General features: G+C 59.9%; 1 protein-coding gene across 1 annotated transcript in view; it reads left to right on the top strand.

Annotated features, from left to right (window-relative positions):
• SHANK3 (SH3 and multiple ankyrin repeat domains 3) overlaps nt 1–16890 on the top strand; it is a 47880-nt gene that overhangs the window by 14967 nt on the left and 16023 nt on the right. The window contains exons 11-18 of the mRNA XM_044229404.1: nt 661–863; nt 1973–2086; nt 7141–7216; nt 7507–7589; nt 8119–8243; nt 8344–8476; nt 9395–9475; nt 13417–13440. Coding sequence (XP_044085339.1) covers nt 661–863; nt 1973–2086; nt 7141–7216; nt 7507–7589; nt 8119–8243; nt 8344–8476; nt 9395–9475; nt 13417–13440 — 839 coding nt within the window. The remainder of the gene's footprint in view (nt 1–660; nt 864–1972; nt 2087–7140; nt 7217–7506; nt 7590–8118; nt 8244–8343; nt 8477–9394; nt 9476–13416; nt 13441–16890) is intronic.

Raw genomic sequence — 16890 nt, 5'->3', positions numbered from 1 at the left:
TGGGCGCCCAGCCCGTGGCAGCGGCCAGGTGGCGAGAAGGCCGAGGCCTGAGCGGGGACGTGGGGGCGGACCGCCGGGGGAGCCCCTCCCGGCCGCGGGGCCGCCCCCCCACCCCTCCCCCGCCGCCGCCGCCGCCGCCGCCGCCGGGCTCTGCCGACCGCGTTCCGCGCGCCCCGCAGTCCGACCTCTCCTCCGCCCTCCGTGCGCTGCGGCGCCCCTCGCCCGTGGCCTCTCCCGCCGTGGGGCCGCGGTGAGGTGGCCGCTGGCGGAGAGGGAGGGGGGCCGGCCGCCGCCGCCGCCCGCAGAGGGAGGAGCCCGGCCGCCGAGGAGGCGGGGCGCGCGGAGCGGCCGCGGCATGGAGCGAGCCCGGCGCGCCCGGGAGCGCAGCCCCGCGGCCCCGGAGCCCTGAGCGGGCGCGGCTTGTGCGCTGGCGGGAGCGGGCCGGGCGCGGCGGCGCGGCCCATGGAGCGGCCCCGGGCCGGGCCCCCGGCGGGCGGGCGGGCGGCGGCGGCGGCGGGCGGCGGGCGGCGGGCGCTGCGGCGGCGGCTGCGGTGAGGCCGGCGGCGGGGCCGGGCCGCGCGCCATGGAGGCCCCGGGCGCCGGCTTCGCGTGCCCGCTGCCCCCCGGCATCGCGTCCGTCACCTACGTGTTCGTCTACAGCCCGAGCGGGCCCGGCGGCCCCGGCGGCCCCGGCCCCGCGCCCGGCCCCGGCCCGGCGCCCCCCGCGCCCCCCGCGCCGCCGCCCCGGGGCCCGAAGCGGAAACTTTACAGCGCCGTCCCCGGCCGCAAGTTCATCGCCGTGAAGGCGCACAGCCCGCAGGGCGAGGGCGAGATCCCGCTGCACCGCGGCGAGGCCGTGAAGGGTGAGGGGGGCGCGGGGGGCGGGGTCGCGGGGCGCGCGCGGGGGGGCACCCCTCCCGGGAACACGATGAGGGTCCTCCGCGATCGTGGAAGGGCCGATGCCATTTTCGGGGTCTCTGTCGTTGGGGGCATCTCTGGAACTCTGAGCCGCTGTGGTCATTATGGGATGCATCTGCCACTGGGGGATTCCTTGTGTCACCGTGAAGGGCTCTGTGTCAGGGAGGGGTGTCTTTCTTTACGGGGGTCCTGTCATGTGGGTCCCTCTCGGTCCTCTGCCACTCTGGGTTCCCTGTTGTCACCACAGAGGTGCTTCTCGTCATGGGGGTGTTTTTGTGTCACGATGGAGGTTGGTGTCATTGGGGTTCTGTGGATTTGAAGGATCCTATCCCATCGGGGACCTTCCTCCAATTATGGGATTCCCGTGTCACTTCTGGGACTTATTCATTGGAAATCCTTGTGATATGTGGGGACCCTGTCCCAATGTGGGGGATATCTGTGACAATTATGTGAGTGCCTGTGTATCATGAAGGGTTCTGTCACTGACGCTTTCTGTGTTCTGGGGAGTTCCTGTGCCGTGACACGCTCCTCTCACTATGGGGCCTCTGTCATTTTTGGGGTCCTACCCTCATGGGTGCCCTACGTCCATGGGATCCTGAGAAGGAGACAGCTGTGAGGTCAACCCTCCCTTGGGCTGTTGTGTGGCCTAACCTCTTGGCCACCGCACAATGACCCTGAGCTTTTGGCAGTGACCCCTGGGGTGGGCAACAGAGCAAGGATGGGGTTGGTTCAAGAGGTGGGAAGAGAGGCGCCAACTGGGAGGACAGGAGCTTGTGGCCCTGCCCCTGCCTGATGTCCCCCTCGCGTGGGTCCGTCTGTGTGTCTCTCTGTCCTCCACATGCCTCTCCGGTGCTGTGTCCATCTGTTCATTTCTGTCTGCTGTGTGGATCCCAAAATCTTCCCAGGGAAAAAGCCAGGAGAATGAAGGAAGGGAAGGGACGAGAAGGAGTGAAGGAGGGGGGCGGTGGGCAGACCCTGAGCCTGCGGTGGTGGGTGGGGTGATCCCTGGGTGTCCTGCAGTGCCCTGACAGCTGTCTGGCTTCTGTCCCTCCAGTGCTCAGCATTGGGGAGGGCGGTTTCTGGGAGGGGACCGTGAAAGGCCGCACGGGCTGGTTCCCGGCTGACTGCGTGGAGGAGGTCCAGATGAGACAGTATGACACGCGGCACGGTGAGTGACCCCACGCCCCTGAGCAGCTCTGAGGGGCACTGCCCTCTGCTCCCCTTTGGTCTTGCTCAGAGCTAAATACATGGATATTCACAGAGGAAAGCCTAGAGTAAACTCAAAGACACGTTCAAAGTGGACACAAACTCACGTACACGACAGACACAGCGTGCACACCGCGTGCGTCCTTGTGGGTGCACGTGGGTGTTTCACAGCCATAGAGACACATGGGACCCGCTCACGGGACACACGGTATCGTGGTGCCTCTCTCTGTGACCCCACACGTGACTCCCTGTGACCATAATCCCCCCCCCCCAGCATAGTCCTCACAGAAATCCTGGGTGTTTGGAGTGCGAGATGCCTTTGTGGCTGGCAGACAAGTAAAGAGGTCAGGATGAGAAAAGAGGCGTCATTCCAAAGTGGACAGATTGTCCAAGTGGGCAGTGCAGGGAGGCCTGGGCCAACCAAGAGGAAATGAGGCCAGTGGGGCCCGGAGGGGCTGCTGTGGGTGCCTTGGGGCCGGGATGGTTTGAGGGCAGCAGGTGGGGCACGGCTGCAGCCTTCTCCTGGAGGGAGGATGTAAGGGCAAAGTTGCTCTAAGGCTGGGGAGCAACTGTAGTCAGACCTTGCCGACTGCCTGGGCCTCCAGAAAGGAGCCTTCTGCGTGTTGGGATCCGAGGTGGTCCTGCCAGTAGTGAGTAGTGGCTGCCCTTTTCGGAGCTCCCAGGCCAGGTCTGGCTGTGTGTCTGCAGTGAGTACTCAGGGCTCCTAGGAGGGGCCCAGACCCATGAGTGTTATGTCTGCCTTGGAGGTCTGGTGTCACACAGGGAGCCCCCGCCTGAGTGGTGACCGGTGGTAGTTAGCTGTGGCGTGTCTAGACCGAGGGTGCTCACATCCCTCCCTCTGCACATGGAGGGCTTAGGCCCAGGGCTGTTGGTTGAGGGTTTCCCAAGAGGAGCCAAGCCCTATGTATCCTGGACCTCTGCTCTATGTGGAGTGTGGCCATGGCCCGGCGAAGCAGGAGCGGCTGCTGACCTCCCGAGCAGGTGCCCCTCCTCCTTACTTGACCTTTCTCTGTCTTGCCCTGACGGCTCTCCTGGTGGCGGGGAGCACGGAAGGGACACCCACCCCCTGTTTTCTGCCTCTGGAGGGTAGGTAGGCAGTGTGTCCAGGTGCGGAATGATTTAATAGGTCTGGGTCCTGGTACCAACTTCATGGAGGGAGGTGGGGAAGAAGGGGCCTCTGAATTCGTTGAATCGGGACTGGGCCCTGTGCTGCCCCGTGGGAGGGCAGTAAGGTCTCTGGTGTGAGAACTGTGTGGCTCCAGAAGCTAAGTTTGAAGCTGGGATTTGAGAGCAGCAAATCTCAATAATGTGTTCGATGGACACTGGGCCTTGTGTTAGGAGTGGGATCACGGAGGCCAGCTGTCTGTTTAGAGAGGGGCAGGTGTGCACAGCAGCGGCAGCTGGTATGTTGGAGTGTTCCTGTACCCTCGGGGTGGGGGGAGCACACAGAAGCCCCCTGGGGTTGGCCGGGAGGAATCGGAGAGCAGCCTTGCAGGACCGCTGGAAGGCCGCTAGGTGGTCAGCTGCTGGGGCCAGGGGCAGAGCCTGTCCGCTGGGGCACAGCCTGGTGTTCCAGATCTGCATGTGCTGGGATCTAGCTGGGATCTGGCATACTCCTAGCCGTGTCAGGATGTCCGGTGTAGGGTTAGCACTTTTACATAAGAGAATTCTCCGACTTGTCGCACAGGTCTGGGAGGTGTGCGGTTCCTAGTTCCTTTCTAGGAAGGCAGAGTCTGGTATGTGCTGTGGGCAGGGCCCGTAGGGTCTGTGCTGGCGCTGCTGTGCTGCAGGGGCTCTGGGTGGGTGGAGCTCGGGGGTGCATGGAGCAGTGGCGGGCTGGGGTGGGGGGCGTGAGGCTGGTCAGGGGGCCGTGGCCCAGGTGGAAGAGTTTGTGGCACGGCTGCAGGAGACTGGGGTGCGCGGTCTTGATGGTGCAGGCCATTTAGGTTTGGGGCAAAGGCCCAGGCCAGACAGAGTGAGGAGGTGGAGAGGGCTGGCGTGGCGGGGCTGGGGCTCTGGGCATGGGAGACTGCGAGGCATCACCTGAAGAGGGAGCTGCAGGCCTCAGGGCGAGGGCAGGGCTGCTAGACCAGGGTGGCTCTGCTGTGTGTCTGCTGAAAGAGTATCAGATGGTACCTGGCCCGTGGAGCCCTTTCCTGGGTGGGGAGAGGGCAAGCGGCCTGAGGGGCCTGCCTGCTGCAAGGGGTAGGAGTGATCGCTGTCCTCAGCCCGAGTCCTAGCCACCAGCCGCTCTGGGCGTGTCGTGTCTAGTCTGGGACCCAGGGGCTGAGTTCTGCCAGAGGCCAGAGGGCAGCCCAGGAATGGGAACCCGCTTCCAACAGGCCCAGATCCAGAGAAAGATCTGCCTCTGAGACTGGAGTGGGGACAGAGAGGGACTTAGAGGCCAAAAAGGGGACACTGTGCCAGCGTGCACGGGCCCAGCTGATGCCCAGGGTCACCAGACAGTGCCCCTCCCGGGGCCCTGGCTGGAGCAGGACGGGAGAAAGGAGCAGCTGCAGGCAGAACGCTGAGAAGTGAGGCAAGTCCTATGTGCACAGAGGGGTATGGAGGGTACCTGGAAGGCTCTGGCCAGGTCCCCCCTCCCCTCGCCCACCACCTTCCTCCTTCCCTCCTCCCCCTCCTTTCCGCTCTCCCGCTCTTTGCTGTACTTGGGGGGTCATGCTGTGTGTTTTCACTTCAGCTGGCTTCTGTGTGTCTGATTAATAAAACTGGAAAATGAATTTGTGTTATGTAATAAATATAATTTGACAAAATCTAAAACCTGGAGGCTAATGAACTGCGGTTTGAGGGGGTCCTTCTGCAGGCAGGCGCTGTGAATGTTTAGAAGTGGGGCTAGTTTGGAGAAGGGTGTGACAGAGGCAACAAGGGGTCGGATGTGCTCCCCCCACCCCCCAGCGATGACGAGGCCTGGCCTGCTCTGGCCTTGGGAGCGGCAGGATGGTGGGAGCAGGTGCGTGACAGGCGCTCTGTGGGAACAGGAGAGAAGGGAGCAGAGGAGCTGCACGGAGGGTGCGGGTGATAAAGGCCATCGGAACCGAGAGGACCCTCCAGGTAGAATTTTCCGACAAGGAGAGGCTCAAAGGGGTCTGTCGACTTCCCGAGAATTGTGTTAGCGGCAGGACCCTGAGAGCGAGACCCGTGCTTTTGCCGGCAGCTGTGTCTTCTGGTGCTCACGGGAATTCTGTCCTTTCTTCCGTCGAGCCCCCACTCCAGCTACTCTTGGGTCTGTCTGTCCCTTGACTGACTGACCGTTGCTGCCATTCGGCTACCGTCCTGCCAACCCAGCCAGCCACCCTTCTCTCCGTGTGTCCGTCTGCCCACCCATTTATCCGTGGACTGATCAGTGCGTCCCTCCGTCTCCCGGTCCGGCTGTCCACCCCCACCCCCCCAGCCACCGTTTACCCATCTGCTGCCCTTCGATCCGTGCCCGCCCTTCCAGCCTGTTCTCTTTCCCTCCGTCCACTTCTACATCCATTTACCTTTGATCAGATCTGTTTTTCTGTCTATATCTTGTTCTGTCTGTCCATCTGTCCTCCACCCGTCTATCCTTCCAGTCAGCACTTAGAGGGTCTGTTATGTGCCAGGCACTGTACGAGGGGCTGGGATCGTAGAGACTCACGAGCTGTGGTCCTTACCCAGGAGGAACTCCCAGTCAGCTGTGGCTTCTGTCTCTGATCTAATTGCCTCTCCCTTCCTCCCTCTGCCCCAGCTGTACAAGCTGCTTGCTGTCCCTTGAGCATCCCAAGCCAGTCCTGCCATGTGGGCTTTGCCCTGTGGGCCCCTGCTGCCAGGAAGCCCTTCACCCAGAGCCCTCGGACTGCTCCCTGATGTTCTGGGCCTCTCCTCAACGGTCCCTTCCTGATGAGCCTTCACGTGACCTCCCTGGGACCGCGAACTTTCTCTGTGCCCTGTCCTGCTTGCTTCTCCCCTAACATTGGCCATCATCTGACCTGTCACACACATACCGTTTCCTGTCTTTCTGTTCTCTTTCTTCAAGTAGATGGTATACTCTGGGGCGGGGGGCCTTTGTCCTGCTCTGTGCTATTTCCTCAGAGTCCAAGACGAATAGTGCTTGGTATACAGTTGGTGCTCCCTAAATACTTGTTGAATGAATGAATGAATCTCGAGAAATGCTGGACGATAGGGCATGACAGAGGAGCTGTGGCTGAGATGTGAGGTGTGGCAGAGCTGTCTTGGGGTCCTTGGGGGTCCTGGAGAGCTGGAAGCTGTGGGGGCAGGAGTGGGGGTGAGGTGCAGGAGGGTCTTGCTTCCAGGAAGCTGGACAAGAACGCCCGGAGCAGTGGAGCGGCTGCAGGTGTGGGCTGGAGCCTGCGGGCGTGCAGGAGGTCGGTAAGGCCGTGGTGGGGCAGCAGGGGGACGGCTGTGGCCCTGTGACGGCTGTGATGGACTTTGGGGTCGAGAGTACAGGAGGCGACAAGACTCTGTGGGGTGCAGGGACATCAGGAAAGGGCCCCAGCCCTCCAGGGACCTCCTGCCCACTCAGAGGCAGGCTCTGGAGGAAGGGACCCTGGGAGGCTGAGCGTCTGGGGGCTCTTGTGAGGCTTTCAGTGAGGACCTGGTGACCCCTCCTGCCAGTGTGGATCGCCTACAGCGCAAGACGCCCGTAGGAACACAGCACTTATACGTGACTCCAGGTCACACACATACGCCTACACAGGGACACGCCTTCTTCGCTCTCAGCCTTTTCTGAAGGCAGCCCTGGCCTTGCCCTGTTTGCTGTGTGCAACCCCTCAGGAGAGAGATGAGCTGAAGCTTCTCCCCTTTATGGACCCTGACCCCCCAAGGCCAGGGTTTCCAACATGGTCCCCTCAGCCTTCTCACCTTAGGGCCCTGGGGCCCCCCACTTCCACGGGGGAGGTGTGTGTGCGGGCAGAGGCTGGTGACCCGCACGGCTGAGGGGCAGTGCAGGTCAGCTGGAGGACGTGGCTCTCCATCTGCTGACACTTCCCTCAGAAACCCGGGAGGACCGGACCAAGCGCCTTTTCCGGCACTACACGGTGGGCTCCTATGACAGCCTCACTTCTCACAGGTACAGGCAGAGGGGGCGGGGTGGGTGGGCAAGGGCAGGCCTGCATGCGGGTAGGACGTCAAACACGGAGGGAGGACGAAAGCTGGTCGAGGAGGCCTGGGGGTGAAGAGGGCAGAGGCGGGGAGGTGATCCCCAGCCCATCTCTGCCCTCTGCCTTCCTGCGTCTGTCCCGGGACACCTTCCCAGGGTGGGCTGTGCCTGTCGGTCCTGTCTGGGGCACATCTGGGGTCCGCTTGCTAGCTGTGCTCTCTGGCGGGGCTCTCCTCACCGCCGCCCCTTTCCTCCACCAGTGACTATGTCATTGACGACAAGGTGGCCGTCCTTCAGAAACGGGACCACGAGGGCTTTGGTTTTGTGCTCCGCGGAGCGAAAGGTAATGGGGGGTGGGCGGCACTGCGGGCCAGCGTGTGGGGCTGGGGTGTCAGGCCGGCAGGGGTGGTTTCTTATCTCTGTTCCTCCTCGCTGCCTCCCCTCTGCCCCACAGCTTCGCTGCTCTCCCTCACTCCTGCCCCATCCTTGGCCCCTGCCTCCCCCACTCTCTCTCTCCCTGCTTCTTTGGCCCCTATGCCCCTGTCTTGCCCCTGACCCTCTCTCCTTCTGGCCCCACCCTGTCTTGCTCCCCTGCTCTGACTGTCCTTGGTTTGGAACGTCCCAGTCCGAGGCAGTAGCCTCTGCTCTTCACTCTGTTGATCTCCGAGATCTCTGCTGGAGCGTGTCTGTTGGACCGGGAGTCCTCTCTGGTGGGGCTGAGGGCGGGTCTCCACCCTGGGCAGCCCCTGGGCACCCTGCCTCAGTCGTCTTTGGCTCGGCGTGTTGAACCCCTTGTGGGAGGCTGCCACATGCCAGCTGCTTCTGCCGGGACCGTGCCGGTGAGGCACCTTCCTAACTGCCTCCCCCCGCAGCGGAGACCCCCATCGAGGAGTTCACACCCACGCCGGCCTTCCCTGCGCTCCAGTACCTCGAGTCGGTGGATGTGGAGGGTGTGGCCTGGAGGGCCGGGCTGCGCACTGGAGACTTCCTCATCGAGGTGAGGCTGGGCCTTACCTGTGGGGCCAGGCGGGGTGCTGACCTCGAGTCCCCAGGAGGACCCACGGGGAACGCCCCCGCCACCCACCTGTCTGTCCCAGGTGAACGGGGTGAACGTGGTGAAGGTCGGGCACAAGCAGGTGGTGGCCCTGATCCGCCAGGGCGGGAACCGCCTCGTCATGAAGGTTGTATCTGTGACGAGGAAGCCAGAAGAAGATGGGGCTCGGCGCAGAGGTGAGGGGCCGGGCTTCAGACCTGAGACCTTTGACCCCAGGCCCCGGTTCCTCTCTCCACCCCCTGACCCCAGACTGTTGACGTCAGATGCCTAAACGTAGGTGAAGTGTCCAACGTTTAGGGCTCGGGGTGCCTTCCCAGTCCCTGATGTCAGACTGCCAACCCTGGCCCCCCAGCCTCTGACCCCTGACCCCAGGTCGCTCCCCCTCAGATCCCCACCCCTCCTTCCCGGCGTCCCCCCAGCCCCTGGCGTGGAAGAACCCTCCTTCCCGACTCTGCCAGCAGCTGCCTGGAGGCCGGGGTTGCCATAGCAACTGTGAGGTTGACGCTGCTGCCGCTTATTGTCGGAGGGAAGGGGGAGGCGGCACCTGCGGGAAGAGGAAAAGCGTCTTCTCCCCGCGACGTCGCGGCACAGCCTGGGCCCAGGAGGCTCTGCCAGCTTGGGCCAGCCCAGCCCAGGTCCCGGTTCGGCTGACCACAGCCTGGTCCCCCGAGGGGCAGTGGCCTCCAGGGCCTGGGGGGAGCCCTGGAGCTGCAGGAGCCCAGCCTGCCGGGAGACCCCTCCCAGCCCCCACCTCATGGCTCCCGTGCCCCCTGGCTTGGCCCTCGGAGCCTCCAGGGTGGGCATCCAGGCAGGAGCCGGCCGGCGCTGTGACCCCTGCTGGGGCGCTTGACCACCTGGCTCCCGAGGCCCCAACTCCCCTGGCCCCTGCCGGGCCCTCAGCACCCCCTAAGCTCCCAGCGCCATGAAGAAGTTTGCATCCAGCCGCAGCCTGAACAAGATCCTGGCACAGTGCGACTCGTCGTCCCGGGAGTACGAGGAGATCCAGGCGGTGGAGCGCAAGTGGCATCTGCACCTGGCCACCCCGCGCTGCCTGCCGCTGGACAGGAGGGCCAAGGCCTCCCTCTTCTTTGCAGCCCCACCGCCCCCCAAGAGGGCCCCCAGCACCACGCTGACCCTGCGCTCCAAGTCCATGACGGCCGAGCTCGAGGAACTGGGTGAGCAGCGGGGGAGGACAGCGGGCAGACAGCCCCAGCGGGAAGCCAGGCAGTGTGAGCTGGGGCCAGAGCTGGGCAGGGACAGGGGAGGAAGGACAGACCGACACACTTGCGACGGTCAGAGGGAAGGGGTGGGTGCTGAAGCGCTGGGCAGGGGGATGACACGTGGCTGGCAGGAGGGCTGGAGACTGACGGGGAGCTGACCGGGACAGATGGTCAGGGAGCAGGACCTGGCCTTCCAGTGGGTCTGCGTGCATGTACCCCTGCTGCCTCCGGCCGGGCTCGACCGCTTCACTTCCTCTAGGGGTGGGAAGAGCAGGAGTCAGGGGACCTGGGCTCCCTCTGGGCTCTGCTGGCACCGGCTGTGTGGCCTTTTGCTTCTTGCTGCCCGCTTAGTCCCTGTTCACTTGCGAGTTAAGCAGGGGTTACAGTGAACCGCTGACCTGACAGGGCCATGCGAACATCACCAGTGTGAGGGTGGGGTAGGCCCTCGTGAGCTCCAGGAGGCGAAGAAGAGTGTGTCAGGGCTTTGATGGAGCATGATCCCAGAATGACCCCCAGTAGCCTCATTGTGGGCCTGTCTCATTCCATGTGACCCTTAATAGCCCCATCGTAGGCATGTCCTGATATGCAGGACTGCTCTGTCTTCCTGTAATTTGAACCCAGTTCTAGTCCCAGACTTGACTAGGACTCTACCTGTGGAAAGAATGCCGACTCTGGTCCTAGGCTGGCTTCTGACCTCATCCTCGCTGCAGGAAAGGTCCTGGTCCTGGTTCTAGACTGACCCTCAACCCTGGCTTCAGGCTTTGTTCTTCCCCAGCCATAGAAAGAACACTTACCTGTCCCCCCACATTATTGCTGACCTTACTAATAGAGTGATCCTTGACCTCGTCCTGGCCACACGTCGAGCCACCGTCCTTCCACGCAGGTGCTCTTGTCTGCATTGTAGGAGGAGGACAGTCACCAAGATAGACCAGGCTGATGTGGTCATACTTTGCTTCCCCATAAATACTCGGAATAAAGTAAAAGTCAAAAATAGATAGCCAACTCAAAACAAAGGAGGAGGAATTTCCCGGGTCTCAAGAAATAGAGGAATCAGTGAAGAAAGTGAGAGGAAGCTGCTGATGCTTCCATAGTCCAAGAGGGCTGGGGACAGTATATAGATCCCGAGGGCAGAGCTTGGGGCTCTTATGCTTCCACAAAGCTGAGAGATGGGGCTGTGGACCCATGAGAAGTGGGAAAATTAGAACCAAGCCCAGGGGCTGGCATTAGCATCAAAAGAACTGGATATTACAGAAGAATAATAAGTAAGGCACAAAATGAAGTGTTTAAATACAAAGTTTAAAGAAGTAACAGAATTCATAAAGGATAGCCCTTTATGACAGCCCATAAAGGACCGTATTCCCTACTCCTCCAAAAAAAAAAAAAAAAAAAAAAAAAGGAATAAGCATGTTTTAAAAGGGTCCCTAAAGAGCTGTTACTGAAAGAAAACGTATAGTCACTGAGATTAAAAAAATCCATGAGTGGGATAAGCAGTACACTAGATTTAGCTGAAGAGAGAAACAGCGAATTAGAAGATAATTCTGAGGAAATTACCCAAAATGCACACAGAAAGATAGGGAGAGGTGAACTATCAAAGAGAATATGAGAGATAATGGAGGACAAGCGAGAAGATCCTGGTATGATGAGGGTTCCAGAGGAAAAGAACGAACTGATTGGAAAGAGGCAATATTTGAAGAGTAAATGGCTAAGAATTTTCTGAAATGGAACAAGGACATGCAATTCCATTTTGAAGAACTGTAAGTTCCAAACGAGGAAATAAAGATGAGTCCGCATCTAGACCTGTCACACTAAAACTTCACGACATCATAGACAAAGACAGATCTTAACTACCAAAGCAGCCGGATGACTTAGAAAGGAACAACACCAGAGTTGTCGTCAGCAGCAGCAGTAGATGCCAGAAGACAATGGAAAAATAACTTAAAAGTCTTGAACCAAAATGCTTTTCCCCCTAGAATTCTGTACTCAGCTAAACCTGCTCATTGACGACTGAGGCAGAGAAACCAGCAGACTTCTGGCCCCAGGGTCACAAGGGTCCAAAACTTATCATGGGGAGCTGACCAGTCTCACTGGTTGAGGGCCCAGACTGATGGATAAACCAGTACCAGTAGGCAACTGGGTCTGGCTAGACACCAGACCCAGGCTCTGGTGGGTGGGTCCCAGGCAGGCATTTCTTCCAGAGGCTGGCACACAGCCATGTTCAGCTACACGTTCAGAAGGGATCCTCTTAGTTCTGCGTGAAGAGGGGTGTGGGCATCCAGGGGCCGGGGGACTGAGCCCTGTAGAAGCAAATTGCCTTCTGCTTCCTGGGATGCTTCTGTCTGAAGAAAGCAGTGGCAGGAGAGCCTCTGGTCTCTGTGCACTGGTCTGGCTTCTCCTGCTGCTGGGCGGCAGGGCTGTGCTGTACACTCTCGTCTTCTCGAGGGGCTCACTGCTGCTGCCTCAGCGCAGTGTGATTTCCAGCAGTTCGTACCTGAACGGCGGAGTGTGGGGGAGGACAAAGGGACAGCTTCGCACAGAGGCTCCATCCACACCGCTGGGTGAGGAGGGGTCATTGCTCCTGTTGAAGCTGGACCCAGACTCTCCCTGCAGCTCCATTCGGAGAAGGAGAAGCCCTGCTGCCTCCAGCGGAGCTGTCCCGGGAATGCAGACTGCGGCTGACCTTCTCTAGGGTTGAGGGGGCCAGGCCAGCATCCGGGTTTCCCCACGTATCTGAGGGTCGTCCAGGGTCTGGTGTTGCACTTTCCTCAGATAGAAACTGGACCTGTGGGTTTACCGACAGCATGAATGCGCTGGATCTTGGCCGTGGTGCTGAGAAGTGGTAGAGCCCCTTAGGGTGCTGTGGTCTCTTGACAAGATGACCTGAGCCCGTGGGAAGAAAGGCAAGTGTGAGGCCGCAGAAAAGGCAGGTGGCACGGGTGGGGACTCACGCCCAGACAGTTGCTCGCTGCTCGTGGGTGCTGGGGAGAAGCCAGGTCCTGCGGGAGGGGGAGGAGGAGAGGAGCGCCCTGGTGGGGGATACTGTGAGCAGAGGTGATGCCGGAAAATGAGGCCCTGAGGGGGCTGGCAGAAGGCCCGAGAGGAACAGGTTGGGAGAGGAGCCCTCCTCCTGCGTCGGGTGGTCGGAGGAGGGGGAAGCACCCAGTGCCCTCCAGCATGGGGGTTCCTTGTGACCACGTGTTCGTCTGCTTGAGCCAGAAATGTGCTGGGGCTGCAGAGATCAGTGGAGACGCAGGCCAGGGAGGGCCTGGGAGGGTCTGAGTCCCTCCTGTTGATCCGCTTTCCCATGAGAAGTCTGGAACTTTTGGGTCCCTTTTGCTTTTGTGATGAGAACGTCAGGGCAGGAGACATGCCCGTGTGTGGCCCTGATGGGCCATGGTCTGGTGGAAACACCGTGCATGGGGCACTCAAGACTGAGCACTGCAGCTCTTAGCAGCCGCTGAGCTTGTTTTTGGTGGTGGTGGGGCGGTTGTGTCTTTTTTCTGAACAAACAGTTGATTGTGTGGACATGTCCAGATCCGTGAGCATGTCTATGTGTGCATGAGCACCTTTATGCATGCGTGTGTGTGTGTGTGTGTGTGTGTGTGTGTGTGTGTGTGTCTATGCATGTGCCTGGGTTCGCATGCGCGCAAGTACACGTGCCAGCTTGGGTGGTTTCCACTGTGAGTTTCAGGCCACGTACCGCCTTGGCATTTGGGCACATCCGCCACCCTGGGGCTGATAGGGAGGTGTAGGCCAGGGGTTGTAGGAGGTCTGGGGGGTCCTGGTTGTTGGGAGGGGTGGGAAGTGGGGAAGACGGGGACATGGGAGTGGGAAGGGGGCCCGGATGCTGAGGGATGAAGCCTGCCTCTTACTCCCTTTGCTCTATTTCTGATTGCAAGCCTCCATTCGGAGAAGGAAAGGGGGTGAGTCTTCTGCTCGGTCCCCAGGCCCCAGCTTTACCTGATCCCCGTCTAGGGAAGTGCTGATGTGTGAGGAGGTTCCATTTCACGTCAGTGTGGTCTAGAAACCTGGGCTGTACCTTCCTGTTGGCCTTCTCCCTGGAAGAGGGAGCTGGGGAAGGATGGATGGGGAGTTCCCAGGGGTGTGGCTGTGTGGGGGTGTCCTGGCAGGCAGAGCCGTGGGCTTTGGGGTCTCAGGTGAGTTGGGGTAGGGTGGGGTGTGAAGGCCACTGAGGCAGCCTGGTGAGGCTCCACACCAGTGGAGGCCATAGTGCGGTGTCCTGGAGCTGGCTGGGAGAAGGGCTCGGAGTGCTCCGCTGTGCGTCTCCCTAGGGCGCGTGGGGAGTGGGCCAGTGGGGTCAGCAGCACTGACTAGGTGCTCAGCTCTGGCCCATGGTGCTCCTTTCTGCCCGTTTTTTGGGGGGTCCTTGCGCCTGGTGTGTGGTTCCCTTTTCTGTGCTGAACTGTTGTGGGGTCAAGCCCAGTGCTGATGATCGCCCTTCGGAGCAGCACTGGGGAGGGAGCTCGGAGTTCCTCTGGCCCATATGTCCCCCTGCTGCTCCCTTCAGGCCTCACCTGTACCCTTTGAGGCTCCTTCTGGTATGTTCTGTGTGTCTAGCCTTGCTGTGAGGAATGCAGCCTCCCTGTGGGGTCAGAGCCTGAGGTCTAGCCTCTGGCGAGATCTCAGGGCCTGGCCTCTTCGAGCCTCCTCCGTCTCTTAAGTGGACAGGGCACTCATTTTTGGCTAAACAGGAGTCAGAGCCAGATGGATGCCTGTGGTGGCTTTGTGGCCCCAGGCAGGTGTATCCGCACTTTCGTCTGTGTGCCTGGGGCCCACCCTCCCCTCACTCTGGGATCCACAGGGCCTTCCCTGTGCCAGGGCCATGCTGGCCCCGTCTATCTGGGCCCCGACTCTCCACCATGGCCTACAGTCTTGCCCTTGGGGCTCTCCCGTTGCTCCTTGCCCCAGTCCCAGGTTGGGTGCTTTCCTCAGTGTCTTTCCAGGTGTTGAAACTAGGTGTCCTCTAGGAACGCTTTTCTTCACCCTATGAGGCAGACATACAAGCTGTTTCTGGAATATTTTGGCTCTGTCCCTTAGTTCAGTAGCAGGGCTCTCAGGGTGCTGGGCTGTGGGCTGCATACTTCTTCCAGTTGGAGGGGAAGTGACGGGCAGGTCATCGCCCCTGGGACCCTCCTTCCTGCTTGGGTTCTGAGCTGTGTCCCCACTGCGGCTGGAATCTTGAGAGCCAGTGTATGTGTGGCCGAGGGCAGGGTTCATTTCCCAAGGCCCAGACCTGGTTCTTCATGGGCTTCATGGGCTTCATTTTCTTTCTTTCTTTCTTTTTTTTTTTTTTTTAAAGATTTTTAAATTTTATTTATTTATTTGACAGAGAGAGACACACACACAGCAAGAGAGGGAATGCAAGCTAGGGGAGCAGGAGAGGGAGAAGCAGGCTTCCCTCTGAGCAGGGAACCCGATGTGGGGCTCGATCCCAGAATCCTGGGATCATGACCGGAGCTGAAGGCAGACGATTAACCACTGAGCCACCCCGGCTCCCCTTCATTTTCTTTTTAAGTATCTAAAATACTTTATTGAAGACTGTATTTTCTAATAATGGTGGGTGTTGTTGTCAACCTCACCAGTTTGTAGTTTGCAGAATTCTTGCTTCTTTTCTCTTTTGGAAGTAATTCTTGACTGGCCTCAGCACCTGCTCCCCCCCGCCCCCCGACCTTTCCCGACATTTGCTTTGCCAACCTCATGTACGCATTGCTTTGGTTAATGGGATTGCGTTCTTCCGGACCTAGAGATGCGGCCTCTAAAAAGCACGGCTCAGGTGAACTCATGCCCGGTGGAAATGTGTCTACTCCGTTCGTGTCTTTATGTCTGCGGTTTCCGGGTAACACGGTGACGTCCGATCTCTTACCTGATCTGTGATCTGCAGCGCATTCTCTCTCAGAGCTTCCGTTTCTTCTTGGGTGGAACGAGGGTGGTACCAGCATCTCCTCTGTGTGTTTTGGAGGAACGAGAGAAGGGTCATGGGAAGCTCTCCGAACCAGAAGGCACTGAGGACCGAGCCAAGGGTGGTGATGGTGGGTTCAGCTTCCGAAGGGAAATTCCTTGCTTCCTTATGAAAACAAAGAAGGTGACCTCTTTCGAGCCTGCTCGGTGCTGATGGGAGGCATGCACAGGACCTGTGAGCTAGATCTGTAGGTGGCTTAGGGTTCTGTGGTGAGCTGTCCCCTTTCTTGAGCTCCTCTATTTACTCAGGGCCCAGGCTGGACACGCAGCACATTCTGGGAGCCCACAGGCTCTCTGGGGAGATGCGGGCAGCATGTCTTCAGGGCTCACCACCCAGGTGGAGGTGTAACACTTCTCATGTCCTTGCCAGTTCTCAGAGCAGACACTGAAGCAGCGGCCGTTTTCACGCTTGCTTTATCAGATAAGGAAACTGAGGCACAGAGAGGTTAAGTCAGGACAGAGTGGGTACGCGGTGTGGGTCTGGTCTGGGTTGGGGGCCAGCCAGCTGGGAGGAGCTGACTTCTTGCCCCATGGCGACCGCTGAGTAGGAGGTGTTGGGGCTGACTGTGTCCTCTGATGGGGGCATTCTGTGCGAGGCTGAGTGTGACCAGACGCGCAGCCCTCTAGTCGTGCCAGAACCTCTAAGGCCTTGGGGATTCAGAGCTTGAGTGATGATGGGGGTGTGGTGGGGCTGCTGTGGGCAGGAGCCGGCCCCCACGCCTCCTGCACCCCACATGCTGGCCTGAGTGCCCGCCCCAGGCATCCAGGCTGCTCGTTCTCAGACACACGTATCTAACACAGTTTCCCAGTCATGGTGATAAGGAAAAACACCATTTGTAAAAAGATGAAATAGCTTTAATAAAGATAAGCAAACACAGCTTTTCTTTAGGATGGGTTTGAACGCTGCCTGAGGCCTCCTGCTGCCTTTCTCCCTTCCTGGGCCTTGTTCTCGGTCAGCCCTCCTCCTCATCTTCCTCTGCGGCTGGTGGAAGCCCCTTCAGCACCGTCCCTCCCAGTGCCTTCCTCCTGTCTCTCCCCCAGGGTGGGGCTGCTCTTTGGGGGAGATGGGGCCGGGTGGGGGGGCAAGGGTCTCTGGTCTCCTCATCTGCATTAGGGCCATTTTTTTTAGGTCCCTAGTCTGGGACCGAAAGCTCTGTTTTCAGAAGGCTCCCCTGTTCACTTGTTCTTGACTTACTTGTATCTTCTGTGGGCGCCGGGTGTAGACCAGGGTGTGTCCTGGGTCTGCAGCCCCATGAACAGCTTGCTTCTTGGTGCAGCGGCCCCGACAGACGAGGACCGCCAGATGCTTTGGAGAAAAGGGAGAGGACGAAAAGAAACGAATTCAGGACATCCCCAGGCTCTGAACAGTGCTGTCCCTCCCTGGGTCCTCTCCC

Source organism: Neovison vison, chromosome 12 (assembly GCF_020171115.1).
Source record: "Neovison vison isolate M4711 chromosome 12, ASM_NN_V1, whole genome shotgun sequence".
NCBI lineage: Eukaryota > Metazoa > Chordata > Mammalia > Carnivora > Mustelidae > Neogale > Neogale vison.
This window is presented reverse-complemented; position numbering and strand designations above follow the sequence as displayed.